This window comes from Trichoderma citrinoviride, assembly GCF_003025115.1.
Source record: "Trichoderma citrinoviride strain TUCIM 6016 unplaced genomic scaffold BBK36scaffold_11, whole genome shotgun sequence".
Taxonomy (NCBI): Eukaryota; Fungi; Ascomycota; class Sordariomycetes; order Hypocreales; family Hypocreaceae; genus Trichoderma; species Trichoderma citrinoviride.
Window position 1 is genome coordinate 296246 of NW_020194719.1, and position 14286 is coordinate 310531.

The following is a 14286-nucleotide window of genomic DNA, read 5'->3' on the forward strand; positions in this document are numbered from 1 at the left end:
AACTATGTCCTTTATGTAGCTTTTTTCTCCTTGTGATTCAAGTAAATTCTGACATTACACATTCATCACCCTGATGGTTAGGTACTCGACATGTCAGTCATATTATGATTCTGACAGAGTTAGTGTTGGCCCTCTCTCCGACACACTTGTTTGATATACCCTCCATATATACTACTTGTCATGGATGCATACTTGTATACCAGGTATGTGGCAGTCACTTAAAGAGGTGTTCGAAGTCTGACAACCATCACCTCGGGGTCAAACCTTCGACCATATGGGACTCATCACAACCCGAGTGTCTAGATCTCATTTATCTTTTGGGGCCATCTTACACGCTGCTGACAAGATATCGTCATATATACTTTTATTCATACCATAGCCGCTACCAGCTATTCCTCCCTCTATCAGGCAATGTCGTCAGGGAATCATAACATCCAACGTGCTCTATCCACGCTTCGCCTATGATACAAGCCGCTTTTCCATCCACCGCCTCATCTCATTGGTATAACGGGGAATAAGGGACCGAGACCCATCCCTCAAGCAAAACTCCCATGCAATCTTCGCAAATAAACAGTCATCATGTAATAGAAAAAAGTGTAGTATAAGCATTCATCAGGACGAGAAGAATGAGCGAGAAATAGGTACGTAAAAAGAAAAAGAATATCCAAGGTACGCTCCAGGTTTACTCGGAAGAAGCCTCGTCAGTAACAGACTTCTCATGCAAGACACCGTTGGAGCGCGGCGCACGGGGGCTGGAGCGCATGAAGAAGTCGTGAATCTCCTGGGAGAACTCGCCATCTTCGGGCATGCCATTGGCATTACCCTCCGTCTCCTTAGGGCCGCGAGCAGCCTGGACAGCCTCCCACTCGGCCCGCATGTCCTCAATCTTGGCCTTCCAGTCCAGCTGGGGATCGTACGACTTGCTAGCGCCGCGGAATCGCTCCCACAGGGACAGATGGTGGGGGTGGACGGCAACACCGTGGTACTCGTCAGCCTTGCCGTCGCGGATGTAGCGCCATCGTCGCTCCTGCTCCTTGAGGTCGAGGCCGGTGGTGTCGGGCAGGAAGAGCCAGGTGAGGAACATGCCAGCAAGGCCGAACCAGGGCACGACGTAGAATCGGGTCTGGATGTCGATGTAGTTGTACAGAATCGAGGCGAGCAGGGCACCAGCCTTGCCGAGACAGGCGGAGAAGCCGTGGGCCGTGGCACGGATAGGGGTGGGGAACACCTCGCCGGCGATGAGGAAGGTGACCGAGTTGGGGCCGAACTGGTTGAAGAAGGACGACAAGAAGTACATGGCCTGGAAGGAGTGGATGCCGGCAGGGCTGGTGTAGTAGTCGTACTTGAAGGCGGGGATGACGAACATGAGGAAGCACATGAAGAAGCCCACCTGCTGCATCCACTTGCGGCCGTAGAGCTTGTTGTCGATGAGGAAGGAGGCAGCGTAGTAGCCGGCCAGGGAGACGACAATGTTGACCAAGCTCCAGGACCAGGTGGTCAGGAGGGAGTTGGGGTTGTCAGAGATGACCTTGATGAACTGGCCCTGGAAGAGCTTGTTGCCGTAGAAGAAGACGTCGTTGCAGAACCACGTGCCGGCGGTGGCGAGCAGACGGCCGCCAAAGTGGGTGAAGCACGACTTGAGGGCCGTGACGTCGTAGCCGGTGACGCTGGTGCGGCTCTTGGCTTCGGCGAGCTGCTTGGAAGCGTGGGGCATCTTCCAGGTTCTGTAGTAGACGAGCCACAGGGTGCCAATGGCGGGGAAGGCAAAGGACAGGCGGAACGTGAACTGGGCGGCCTCCTTGGTGTACGGCGGGCCACCCTTGCCGCTGTTGAAGATGACGAGCAGGACGATGAGCAGGACCTGGTTGACAAACTGGCCCCAGCCCTGCATCAGGAACGCCATGGTGACACGGCGGCCACGGTGCAGACGATCCTCCTTGGTCGACAGCTTGCCGGCAGTAACGGCGCTCTCAAGGGACGAGGTGGCAGTGATGGGATACTCGCCGCCGACACCGAGAGAGTAGAAGAACAGAGACCAGGCGTAGCAGATAACCCAGCCCTGGAGACTCATGCCCCAGCTGGCCGTGAGCATGAGAAGTCCGATAAACATGATGATGGCATCCTGAATGAGACCCCAGCGACGGCCAATCCAATCACCAATAATCTGCAGAATGGGTTAGCGTCTTTTGCCTTTTTGCTGCTGCTCCAACCGGCTGATTCCATCTCGGGACAACTTACACCAACAATGACCTGGCCAATCATGATGCCCACGACTTCCAGGTATGTCACACTGGCAATCCAGTTGGCGTCGCAGACGGTCGGCTTGGAGCCCCAGCACTCGGGCCAGACCTGGCTGAAGAGAGGCGCCAGGTTACCAATGGAGAAGAGGACGTAGCCCTCGAGACCAAGACCGGCACCGGGGATGACGGCATGGCGGAAATACCATGAGACGGGGGACAGGGGGTCCTTCTTCATCATGGCCCAGATGGTGCTCAGCTCTTCTTTGGCGGCCTGTCGGTCGACAGCCGAAACGAACTTGACGCGCTCGCCAAAGGGCAGATCGGCCCAGTAGGTGCCGTCCGAGGTGTAAGAGTCGTCGGGCCGAGTGACATGGCTGAAGACACGGCGCTCATCACCGTCCAGCGGGTAGTCGTCGCGGTCGTCACCGTCGCCATGGGGGCCGTGGGGAATGGGAATCTCGCCGGGAATCAGGCCACCCAGGCCGTGGTGCTCATGGGCGACGGGAGCCGGCTTTTCGCTGGCCATGATGGTCGATGTGCTGCTCGTAGCACGAGCGAGTTATGCAATGCACAGTACAGATATTCGCGAAAATTGTGCTGCTGCTGCTGCTGCCACCAAAGGTATGTGATTGGCGGAGGAGTCTGGATTTTGCGGGGGAGAATGTCCAGGAAAGGAGGGAGGGAGAGGGTGCCCTAGCAGCAATAGGGATGGGCTGTCGCTTCGGCTGTTTCCACCACACCAGCAACAAACACACTTGGACAGCAAGCGTGGATGAGGGATGAGGATGGAGAAGAAGAAGAAGAAGAAGAAAGGGTTGAAAACGAAGGGCCGCAGCTGCTGTATTTGTTTGTCGCAGTCGCCCCTTGCCGGAGGGTATCGGTCAAGCTGGAAGCTAAAGAGTCGCGAAAAAACCGTCCACCTTTTGCTGGAGCATTGAACATCCGCCACGAGCTTCGCAGTTTAAGCCGCTTTCGACGACCGAAAGACAGCATTTCAGCGGCCAGTCAGAGCCTGAGAATCGACATCGTGGGCAGGCCGTGGACGTCGAGTGGCTCTGGCCGGGGGGCGGACTCGCCTGGCCCAGCTGCTCCATTCCGTCGTCCGCCTCGTGGTTCCTTGGGTGCTCCCCACAAGCTGCCCACACAACTTTGTCCAGCCTGCGACCCGCTCGCTGCATCCTGGTAGGTCGTAGCGGACAAGTTCCAGGGTCCAGGCGGTGCTTCGTCCTCGCCGAGGCAACAGGCGCAAAGTAGCCTCGAACTTGGTAGAAGGGACATGCTGATACTCGCAGTAGCGGAGGGGGAAACTCCCTGGCGCAAAGCCATGATCTCAGGCTTTTGCCGCCACCATCTAATCGAATCTGTCTGGAGTGGCCGTTGTGGCGCTCTTTGGTGCGTCGTAGTTTCGAGAAGGGTTTTTTTGACGTACGGAGCTGGGCGTCCTCCTAGCTGATGCTACTGAAATTTTTCCGTCCTATTTTTTTCTCCTCGTGCTCGGTTCCTTGAGCAAGATCTGCTGAGAAAATCGGGCCATGATGACCCTCGCCTCTCGTCTATGACAACGCTGCAAGGGCATGAATTGGCCACCTAGGTGCTGGGTAACTCGTATGCAGGCCATCCATTCGGTCAGGGTTCCTGTTTGCCCGCCGCGACACTCGACATGATACGAACCTTGTTTTCCTCGGTGGCCTTTCTGGCATCCCCCAGAAACTGGTGTGCCATCCTTTGAGGCCTCGGTCAACCGAAGCGAAAGGATCTCACGCTGACTGTAGACACGGCCGTACTCGTACACGCAAAGTGACAATTGGGCGGAGTGCATGAATTCTGCGCTGGCGGAGAAACCTGATGATCCTGGCTGCACCCATTCGCACAGTTACGGTGACAGCAGCGTGAGGGGGCAGTTCGAGTACTCGTAGAGAGAGAAAGGCAACCCCCACATGGATTTGCTGTGCATTGCAGTTGGTTCGGATCGGTGGTTTGGTTTGGTTTGGTTTGGTCTGTGTGTGTCTGGTCGTGGGCGCCCTTCTCCCGTCACCCCCTCTCTACGAGGTCATTACAGAATGGGTTTCTGGAATCGGGGCACAGAAGCTCTACAGGGCATGACATACAGCGCTCTTGGGCGCCATTGGCAAGACTCACGGCTCTGGTAAGAAGCTTAATCGTCCTTGGGCAACACGAAGGTGCGTAGAGGGCAAGGGCGTGGTGCGGCGTGCCTTCCCGGTTGGCGCTGTGCTGCTGCATCCGGATAGGACGGCAAGAACGGCGCCTCGGACAGGACAAGATGGGTGCCGATCTTGCCAAAAACTACTGGGTCCCCGCCGAACAAAGAAGCAGGTGCATGGGCAGCTCCTGGCAATCGGTAGAGAGCGCCTGGATGAAGCCAAAACTACCCAAAAAGAGGCTCTGAATTGCTTCTTTTTCGTCTTGCGCTTTCGCGATGCTTCTTTCCCATCGCACCGCATGTCGTCCAGTTGAGGTCGGCAGTTGCGCCCTATCACACACCGGATGTTCTTGGCGACCGCTCTCGTGCGTCACGCAATCCACACCTGCCAAGCACGCCCCAACCGAAGCGGGAAAGCTGTCGCGTGAGTCAAGAGCAAGAGTCGAGACTTCTCTCTTCTCGGTGCTACTCGGGTCATACATGGTGGGAAAGTGCGGCCGCGATGGGCCGTGAGATGCAAGGGAAAGGGGTGAGAACGAGGAGCGGCAGGAGTGAGCAACACCAGAAAAACACATGCAAAGATGCGATGATTTGAATGGCAAAGAAAGCAACTCTGATAGCAGACAATATTGAATATCCATCCAATTTTCCTCAAAAGACGCACCGAGGGTCTTTTGAGTGTGGCGCTGGCCTGGATTGCCTGGGTACTTTCTCCACGCATAGAGTACCGAGTACAAGCGCTGGAAAACTTTTCACACCGTCTCTTGGCAGTTTTCTGCAGGTCGTCCACCAGCTCGGCAAAGTACTGTGAACCTGGGATGCGCAGGATTCTAGGTTTGATGGCAATTTGGTTTCCTCGGCCTCGCCCGCGAGTTGTCGTGCCTTTTGCCCTCTTTCTTAGTGCTCCCCGTCCAATCAAGTCCAATCAAGGAGGAACGTGCTGGCCGGAGATCGATCTTGATGGGAAGCTCCCTTGCATGGAAGTGATGAGTGATTACCGCGCTGCGACACGGACGGGGAATCGCCAGTATTCACTCCCCGGCTGCACCTTAGCAACTTAGGTCGTCGCGCCCTCGGTCAGGCGACGGACAGCGCTTCCCTGCTTCGAGAGTCTGGCCCGCGCTTGTCTCGCCTGCAGGGTTTTTGCTCACATCATTGCATTACTACCGAATCCGAGCACGTGTCTCAGCAGAGAAACATTGGAAGTGAGAATCGATCAAGAATCACAAGGGAAGAGAAAAGACAAGAGAACTTCGACCGCCCGCCTGATATTAGACGTCTGACAAGAGCCGACGCCACTGCCACAGAACGGCCGAAAGCCTTGTGTCACTCAAGACACCGAGTTCTGGAACAAGCATAGAGGTTCTGCTCTTTTCTATGATGATGCTTGGTTGACACTCTGTATCGGAGCGTGGCAGCAGCGTTGCCAATCGATCTGCAATCTCGATGATGCTTTTCAGCTGACTTTTGGTGTTTCCGCCAATCTGTGATCATCGCCAATCAAGCCCTCCATGCATGAAGCTGACCTGTAGACCTGTCTTGGCTTGCCTTTAGCTATTACTTCATGATCACCATCCAAGTCAAGACAGTCCCTCGTCTATCACGGTTTACCCTAGAATGTCCTCGCAAATACCTCTTGTCATTTTTTATTTTCTTCATCCCGCAACAGATCGATGCCCACGTCCCACGTCCCCTGTGATACACCGTTCAGTCCACTTACATCACCGCTCATCACCCCGCAAACTCTCCATCATAGAACCCCCCTCAACCCAACATTCGCATGTATGTAACCATTACCCAGACAAGCATCACGAAGCCTCCATTGCGTATGTAGTACAGAACCAACTTTGAACGAGCGTAATCAAGGAAACCACCAAGCCACTCAACCAAACTCCAACAAGCCACACCCTTCATACTCAACACGCAACCGTTTCACCGAGCAAGCCAAATACCCCCAGAGTATGTACTCATCGCGAGAAGCCACAGACGCCCCGAGTTTCTTCATCCAAGTCGCCACCAACGTTTCAATACCTGATTGGGACGGACCAACCAATCATGTTCTTGTGCTCTAGGGAACATCTTCGGTCTCAGTCAGCTGATTCGGTCGGTGTCCTTAAAAGGATAGGGACCGGTTCTTGTTCATTTTTAGTCTAGTAGTAACAGGGACCGTAAGATGTGTGTTATGCTTCATGTGTTTTGAGTTTTTGTGACCCTTTCTGTGGTGAGAATGACTAGGCATGACTCCAGCCTTGTCTACCCATCAGAACTCAATCCCCATCACAACTCGTGTCAAGCCAGGTATACTATAACCCAAGACCAGAGAAACTTCTATTCCATCATTGGCGACATCTCCGTGCCCGTGGGCAATTAAGTTTGCCGTGTTCGGCAGTAAGATGGCATGATTGTGTTTAGGGACTTTCAAGTCCAACGGAGCTCGAACTCCTGTCATCTAGAGTCGTCGTCAACAATCGACTAAAAGAGCGACTATTAGAAGCCCAACTAACACCAGAACAATTGATAAATGCCGCAAGTTCATACTAAACCTAAAAAATCAAAAAAGGGAGGCAAACAGAAACAAAAATACTCGTATAAAGCTCAAGATGATATGAAAGAACAAGCCAAATCACAACAGCATGTCTCTAAAGTGAAGCTGATATAAAGTACCTTCTAAACACCTTCACAAACACCAGACCTCAAAGCTGAGAACCACACAAACACGCAAAGGGTCGGACAAAAGTAAATCGTACATAGTAAAACACTCATAGTAGCTAAGTATTCCTCGTTCCCAGACGTTCTGACCCTCTTCTATATATACACACACACATACCACCGCAATTCCAAGATGAACTACCGGCCATGACAAACCCTAGCAGATCAACCCCGTCAAAACCAGCCGAGTGAGAAAAAAAAAACATCTTTCGTCTCTTTCTATTTCGAGCAACACGAGAAAGAACAAAAGACAGCCACGGCTCGTTTGTATCGTTTTGTCTGCCCCCCGTTCGTCCACCATCCTCCGCCCGTCGGCCGTCATCCCATCATCTGCTAAGTATGCTATCGCCCTGATCATCTCGAGTCGTCATGTCCCATTAAACGCCTCGCTGCTTATTTCGTACAAAAGAAAAATGACCAAAGAACATCTGGGTTTCAACTCGTCCCCGAGCAACGAACATGTTGTAAGTGCATAAAGTGCGGCTTCAAAAAATTGGAATAGCTTTCCCTTCTAGCATGCCAGGAAACAATGAAGAGTAAGAAGAGCAGGCTGAATAGAATGTAAAGACAAGGGAGAAGAGCATCATAAATGAGTGAGCGGAAGGGGGAAAAGCGTGCAGATAAAGGCACGACTATCCCGGCATGCCTTATTTTCCCAAGGCCCTTGGCGTTGCCTCTTGTTCCTCGTCCAGTTCGATTCTCACCAATGAGTTTCCGCTCTCGACCCGTTCAGAGCCTTTTTCGACTCCAGGCGGTCTGGGGGTCGCCTCGGTGCTCCCGGGGCCCAGAAAATCGTCACCCTCGGCCCCGGCCGCTTCCAGCCTGCCCGGCGTGCTGTGCACCGCCGCAATATCTGTACCAACCAGTTGCCTCTCCAGCTCGAGTGAAGGTGTCGTTGCTACCTGCGTGACGGCTTCCGAGGTGCTGTCAGAAAATGTGACGCTGTCGTGGCTGTCCGCTCGCATCATTTCGATGCCGAGCTTGGAGCTTGGCAACGTGCCCTTTCCAGCAACGGCCTTGCTGCCTCGCCTTAGTTGCAGGTCTCTCCTGCCATCAAGCTCTTCATCTTCGTCATCCGCCGACTCCGTGCCCTCCGAAGGCTTCCTATCAAAGATGTCCTGTCTGACTTTGAGTCGGTTATCCAGGCCCCGTGACATGGCCTCGAGGTGCGCCGGCGCCGACTGCTGGCACAGGAGCAACGGGATGCTCTTTGGTGAAGGATCAAGCCCCGTGGTAGTCGCGTCCATATCGGTGATCCCGAGGCCACCGCTGTCTTCCCAGTCCCCGGTTGCCTTGCGGCTGATGACGACTGGAATCTCGTCCGTGGTGTAAGACTCCGAGTCGCCAAACATGCTAGATGTGATGGAATCCTCACGGCTTGACACCATTGCCGATCCCTGGCGGCCCGTGAATGCAGATGTGCTCGACGTTGGGCTGTCGTCCATTGGACGTGGTGGTGGTGGGTGCGCTCTCCTCATGTTGAGCGGGATAGCTTGCGACATGGATGATATGGCTGGCCTGTGCGGAGACTCGGGCTGCCACTGGCAGAGGCTCCGAAGCACCTCCGTCAGCTTCGAAGAGCTGATGGGCTTCTCGATCAGGGAGTCAAAGTAATGTGGTGCCTGCAACTCCTTCAGATAGGCCGTAATGGCTACGATGGGCGTGTGAGAGTTGGCGTTCTTGGTCTCTCGAATCATACGGGCCACGTCGGCGCCGTTGATCTGCGGAAGCCTGTATTCGAGGAAGATGATGTCGAATTTGATCTCGCTCATCGAGTACCGCACTGCTTCCGAGCCATTAGCCACGGAAATGGTGCGGCAGCGTAGCTTCTCAAGCAGTTTCTCCATCACCATCCGAGACACGGGATGGTCTTCACATATCAGCACATCCAGGGGTCGGAAGGTCGGCCCGTTGTCAAAGGCAATCTGGGAAAGCCGTCGGGAGCTTTGCCGACGCCTCTGGACTCTCAGCAGGGCATTATGCTTGTCTCCTTCATTGTCAGAGGATGAAGGGGACATGTCAAACACCTGGCTACGGCGGTTCCGGTGATGATGAGAGAGCATGTCCGTTGCCACGGGGCTGCTAGCTTCCTGTGACCCCACGGTCAGAGACCGCGACCGACTCGTCGAAGGTGTGCTTCCCTGTCGAACAGGTGTCGCCACTATCTTCCCTGGCGACAACGCCAGCGGAGGTGGCGCCACCGTGCTTCCTGCACGAGGTTTGACCGGCGACGCAGCCGCAGACGTTGCCGCTCTCTGCAGGCTGGGCGGAACCTTTGGAATCTCAAAGGCGGCATTGGGCTGCAGGGAAGACGACGTCGACTGGTACGACAGGCTGGACGAGTTGCTCGATGCCTTTCTACGGCCATCGGGCTGTATTTGTCCGGCCGTGAACGACACCAACAACGGAGACGACGGCTGCGAAGGCTGATTGGCCTGTGAGATACGATTGGGAGAAGCATTTGCGAGGCTTAAACCGGACGGCGACTGTGGGCGACCCTTTGCGTTGGACAGTGTTCTCTGCACATGGGTTGCTACCACGGGGCTGCCTTCGAGGGAATGCGCTGGAGACGGCATTCCGCCGACTCCTCCGGGACTAACGGACGACTGCTTGCTTTGCTGGGCCGCCAGCGCCTCCGCTCGAAGCTTCTGGATCACGTCCTTGTTCGCCTTTTCTAGCACGGGGAGGTTCTTGAAAGAGAAGCTGCCGAAATCATCGGCGGCGATTGGCTCACTCAGCCTCCGTGACTTGAGGTCCCGCACGTGAGGGGGGATGTGAAGCGGCATAAGCTTTCTCCCCGCCGAGTTCACCTGCGAGCGGACTCGCGAAAGTGCGTCGTGTGGTCTGTCTGCGTAGTCGTTGGATCCGGCTGTGGACGACTGCGGCGACATTTGGTCCTCCATCTCTTCCACGAACGATTGGAGGACGGCGCCTCTCGAATCAAAGTATTCGGTATCTTCGGGGTTCTCTGGCTGGGGAACAAACTGGGCCTCGTCTTCCAGCAAGGTGTCCCAGTTGACGCCTTTGAACCAAGGGTGGTTTCGAATCTCTTCACCACCAGAGGCATACTTCTCTTCGCGATTTGCCCCCAAGCGCTGTTGGGGGTCCATACATAGCAGCTTGTTGATTAAATCCTTGGCTTCGTCAGACACAGGCTCACACTCTGATGGATCTGGCCATTGGATTCTGCGCGCCAGGATGTTCTCAAACACCTGCTCGGCTTCGCTGGCATGGAAGGGCGGAATGCCGTACAAGAACTCAAACATGATGCATCCAACAGACCACCAATCGCTTGTCTCGTCCTGCTTGTCACCCTTGATCGTTTCCGGCGCGAGGTAGTCCGGGGTTCCGACAAAGCGACGGTTTGTGTCCTCGGGATCGAACAAAGCCATGGGCGGCGGCATCATGTTTGGCGGAGGGAGAGAGTTCCGGCCGTGGCTGTCCATGCTGGACCGGGTGGTCGACTGGTACGGCGTCAGGTCTGGTGAGCCGTGAATCACAGCGTCCTCGTCCATCAACATCCTGGCGCTCGGCGGCTGAGAGCCGGCCTCAGAGTCCTGGATGGAGAATGTCGTGAGCATGCGGCTCAGTGTTTCGCTCCCACCACTGTCGCTTCGATGGCTATTGGAGATGCGCCGCGGGTCGGACTGAGCAGGCCCAAGACTAAAGTACGATGGCTGTCCTATACTGCCGACGTCTGGCGTCATCTGGGGGGTTGCGCCGGGGGAATGGGACGGAATGTCTAGTGAAGTCGATCGCGAGGACGCCAGGGATGTCGAACGAGCGAATGGTCCCTGCTTGAGCAAGTCGGGCGTAGAATCTGTATGTTCGCTGTTCAGAGCTCTCTTCTGACGCCCTACTAAACCCATTCGTGAAAGTCCAAAGTCGGTCAGCTTCAGATGGCCCTTTTGATCAATCAATAGGTTGTCTGGCTTAAGATCTCGGTGAATGACGCCGCGCTCATGGAGATGCTCGACCCCCATAACAACCTCTGCGATATACTTCTTGACCCAGTCCTCAGGAAGGCCGCCCAGCACCTTGATGAGAGAGGCACAGTCGCCTCCGTTGAGGTATTCCATGACAAGGTACAGATAATCCTTGCTAGAAAATGTCCAGTACAGCTTCGCAACGAAGTCGCTTTGCCCTTGCCACATCATGATGGCACGCTCGGCCTTGACATTGCCAACTTGATTTTTGGCAACCATGTCGGCCTTCTTCAGCACCTTGATGGCGAAGTACTCTCCGGTAGATTTCTTCTTGGAGAGGTAGACGCTGCCGAAGGCACCCTTGCTGATGGGCTTGATGATCTCGAAATCCTTGATCGACGGCTGCGACGACCTTGGCTGCGGCGGCGGTTGGTTGTTGGCGTTGAGACGAGGAGACGGCGGCGGTTTCATCACAAAGTCGGATATGGCCGCGGAAGACTGTCTCCTGTGATGCCTAGATGGGTGCGTAGTGGGCGAGCTGAATTCGCTGCTGGGGAACATGGGCGACGCCTCTGGGGAAGCGATGTTCTCGTGCGCCTGGGGTATTACCCGAGCCTTGATCCTAAGGGGAGAGGACGGCTGCGTCATCATCCGCGACGGAGATTCCTGCCGCCGAGGAGAAGCCGTATCTGGGATCACCAAGCTCCGCCTATGCCTCCTGGAGCTCGCCGCACGTCTGAGGTCGCTGAACTCGGACATGGGCGACTCGGTCCTGTTGGGCCCACGCGAGGCTACCGACGACGACCGCAAACTTCCCTCGCTTTCGCCAATATCGCTCTCAGCCGGGAGAGTCGACCCTCGACGTGAATCCCGAGACTGGCTCAAGATGCTTAGCCCTCCGGGGTGGGATCGGGGAGTTGGGCATTCCCTAGGACTGCTAGACCTAGTGGAACCCACAAAGGATGTTGGGCGAGAGCGTCCAAGCCCCCCCGACATGTCGACCTGACGAAGAGCCGCAGCCAAGGCAGAGGGGCTGGTCATGGTGTGCTCGAATTGTTCATCGCCACCACGACTCTGCGGCTCTTCCGCTTCGCTCCTCACTTCGACATCCTCCATGTACGGTATCTGCGACTCATCGAGTTCGTCCTCGGTGGAATCGCTGTAACGGCCCTCGGCGATGCGAGCGGCTTTCCTGGTAGCCTCATCGATCAAGTCTTGCACAAGAACTGCGAACTCGATACGGATCCGCTCCGCGTATTCGATAATCTGCCGATGTCGAAAGACGGCGTCCACCTTGGCCCGCGCTACCTTTTCGGTGTCCTCACAGAGCAAGGCCAGGCCTTGTTCTTGCTCGAGTGTGTTGGAGCTTGGCGACTGCCACTGGAGCACCTGTGAGATCCTCGATTCTGACTGAGGCGACTGGGTGCGCAGCTCCCAGTGGCCCTGCTGGGAAGAGCTCTCCTTGATGCCCGGGCAGCTGATTTCGATGGCGGTATCGCATAGATCGAGCAGGAGCTCAACAATGCGTGCCTGTGGCCGACGGATGGCGAAGGAGCGGGCTCTGGCGTGCCCAAAGCTGCTGGGCCTTTCGCGCGAGCGAGCGAGCGAAGTCCCCGGGGACGACTGTGCCGAGGGAGGAGGCCCGATCGGCTGCCCCTTGTATTCGGCTACCGGGAGATTGGGCGAGTCGCCGCCAGTCAACGATCGGCTCTTGCGTGACTCCAAAGCGTCGAGGACCTTGACGATGTGATTCCTATGTTCGCTCAGATTCTCCTGAGCCATCTGCACTTCCATTTCGGCATGGTGTTCTTGAAGACATAGGTCTGTGTGTTTTTCGAACCACCAGGGGGGTATTTGACGCTCGCAAATGCGGCAGAGGACCGGCGGCGGAAGCTCTGGCCCTTCTCCGTCCTCGCCTGCAGCTTCCGCTATGCGGGTAAGCATGCCGGCGAGGATTTCGGCTCCCGATCCCAGGGATTCGACAATCACAGCGGGGAGGTCGATTTGCACTTCGTGGGGTATCCATGGACGGATCATCCACATGGTCTAGGAGCATCTACCAGTTAGTAAACCGAGAGAGCAAAAAACCGAGGAGTGGCAGCACTCCTCGAGATGTCTCTCTCTTTTTCATCCCATCTGCTTGAAGTCGAGAAGCACCTACATGACTTTCACCGCCCGACGCACTGTCATACACCATGATACCCTGTGCCTCGAGATCGGCCACCTCCGTCGGTAAGGCTTGAGATGGATCAAGAGGCTGCAGGCTCTCCAGTGAGCGTAGCTTGGACAGAGGGCCCAAGGCGACGGAGAAGCGGACCCTGTGGCTCTTGGAGTCGTCCCGCTTCATCGACTCGACCACATCGGTGAAGATGGACTTGTTCTCGCCGACTATCAGATCGGAAATGGGGACGCCCTCAACGGACTCGGACGGCGTGCCCACGACATCGGTCCACGAAGGGCTCACCCACTTGATGGTGCCGTCGAGGTTGAGATAGGCAATCGCATTCAGCGTCTGCTCGGCGGCCTCACGCAGTTCCTCACGCTCTTCCCGGATGTCCTGGCTGATGGACCGCTCCATGGCCGTGGTCTGCTGGGCACGCAGCGACGAGACGGCCGGCGGGGCCAGCGAGGCAACGGGGGGAGTGGACGGCTTGTCCATGGCGGGCGAGGAGGAGGCAGCGCCGCCGCTGCTGAGGCACCCGGGGTACGGAGGGGACGGTGGCCGTTGCTGGCGGCGGTGACGGCGGGAGGGAGCTGGAGTTTTGTTCGGTCGAGAGACTCGGGGTCTGGCGAGGCGGCCAGAGCTACAGACCCATGGGGCTCGAATACATGACTGAAGACGGCCGGCGAAGGGTCACAGCAGTCGCTCTGTTTCCGCTCTTTCGGTTTCTCGCTCTCTCTCGATTCTCGGTCTCCGGTGGCGTGGCTTTGTGCACTCCGGCAGCAGGCAGGGCTGACAGGGTGCCTCGTCGAGGGAAAAGGCCGTGAGATTCGGATAAGGAAAAAAGAGATAAAAAAAAAAACAAGAGGATGCCCTGCAGGGGAATCCCCACGGCCCAGGCGGACGCAGCAGCCAGGAACGAGCTCGGCAGCCGAGTCTCTCTCTCTCTCTCTCTCAACACTCCAAAGACGACACGACACTTGCCGGACAGCTGCGAAACGACAGATTCGAAACGGCGACGGATTCGTCCGGAAGCAAACAGTCGCTGGCGAGGCACCACGCACAACAGAGACAGAGAGGCCGCAGGTC

The 14286-nt window shown here is 56.0% G+C and overlaps 2 protein-coding genes across 2 annotated transcripts; both read right to left on the minus strand.

The window, feature by feature from the left end:
* Positions 1-682: 682 nt before the first annotated feature.
* BBK36DRAFT_1142973 (MFS general substrate transporter) lies at positions 683-2766 on the minus strand (the record flags this gene model as incomplete). The annotated part of the gene is made up of 2 exons (XM_024893559.1): positions 683-2164; positions 2239-2766. 2 exons carry the CDS (start codon positions 2764-2766, stop codon positions 683-685), a joined length of 2010 nt encoding a protein of 669 aa, XP_024747459.1.
* Positions 2767-7757: 4991 nt separating this feature from the next.
* BBK36DRAFT_1178411 (protein kinase) lies at positions 7758-13925 on the minus strand (the record flags this gene model as incomplete). Its single annotated transcript, XM_024896130.1, has 2 exons — positions 13198-13925; positions 7758-13082 (listed from the first exon to the last, which is right to left on the minus strand). Exons 1-2 carry the CDS (start codon positions 13693-13695, stop codon positions 7758-7760), a joined length of 5823 nt encoding a protein of 1940 aa, XP_024747460.1. The 5' UTR covers positions 13696-13925.
* Positions 13926-14286: the final 361 nt, after the last annotated feature.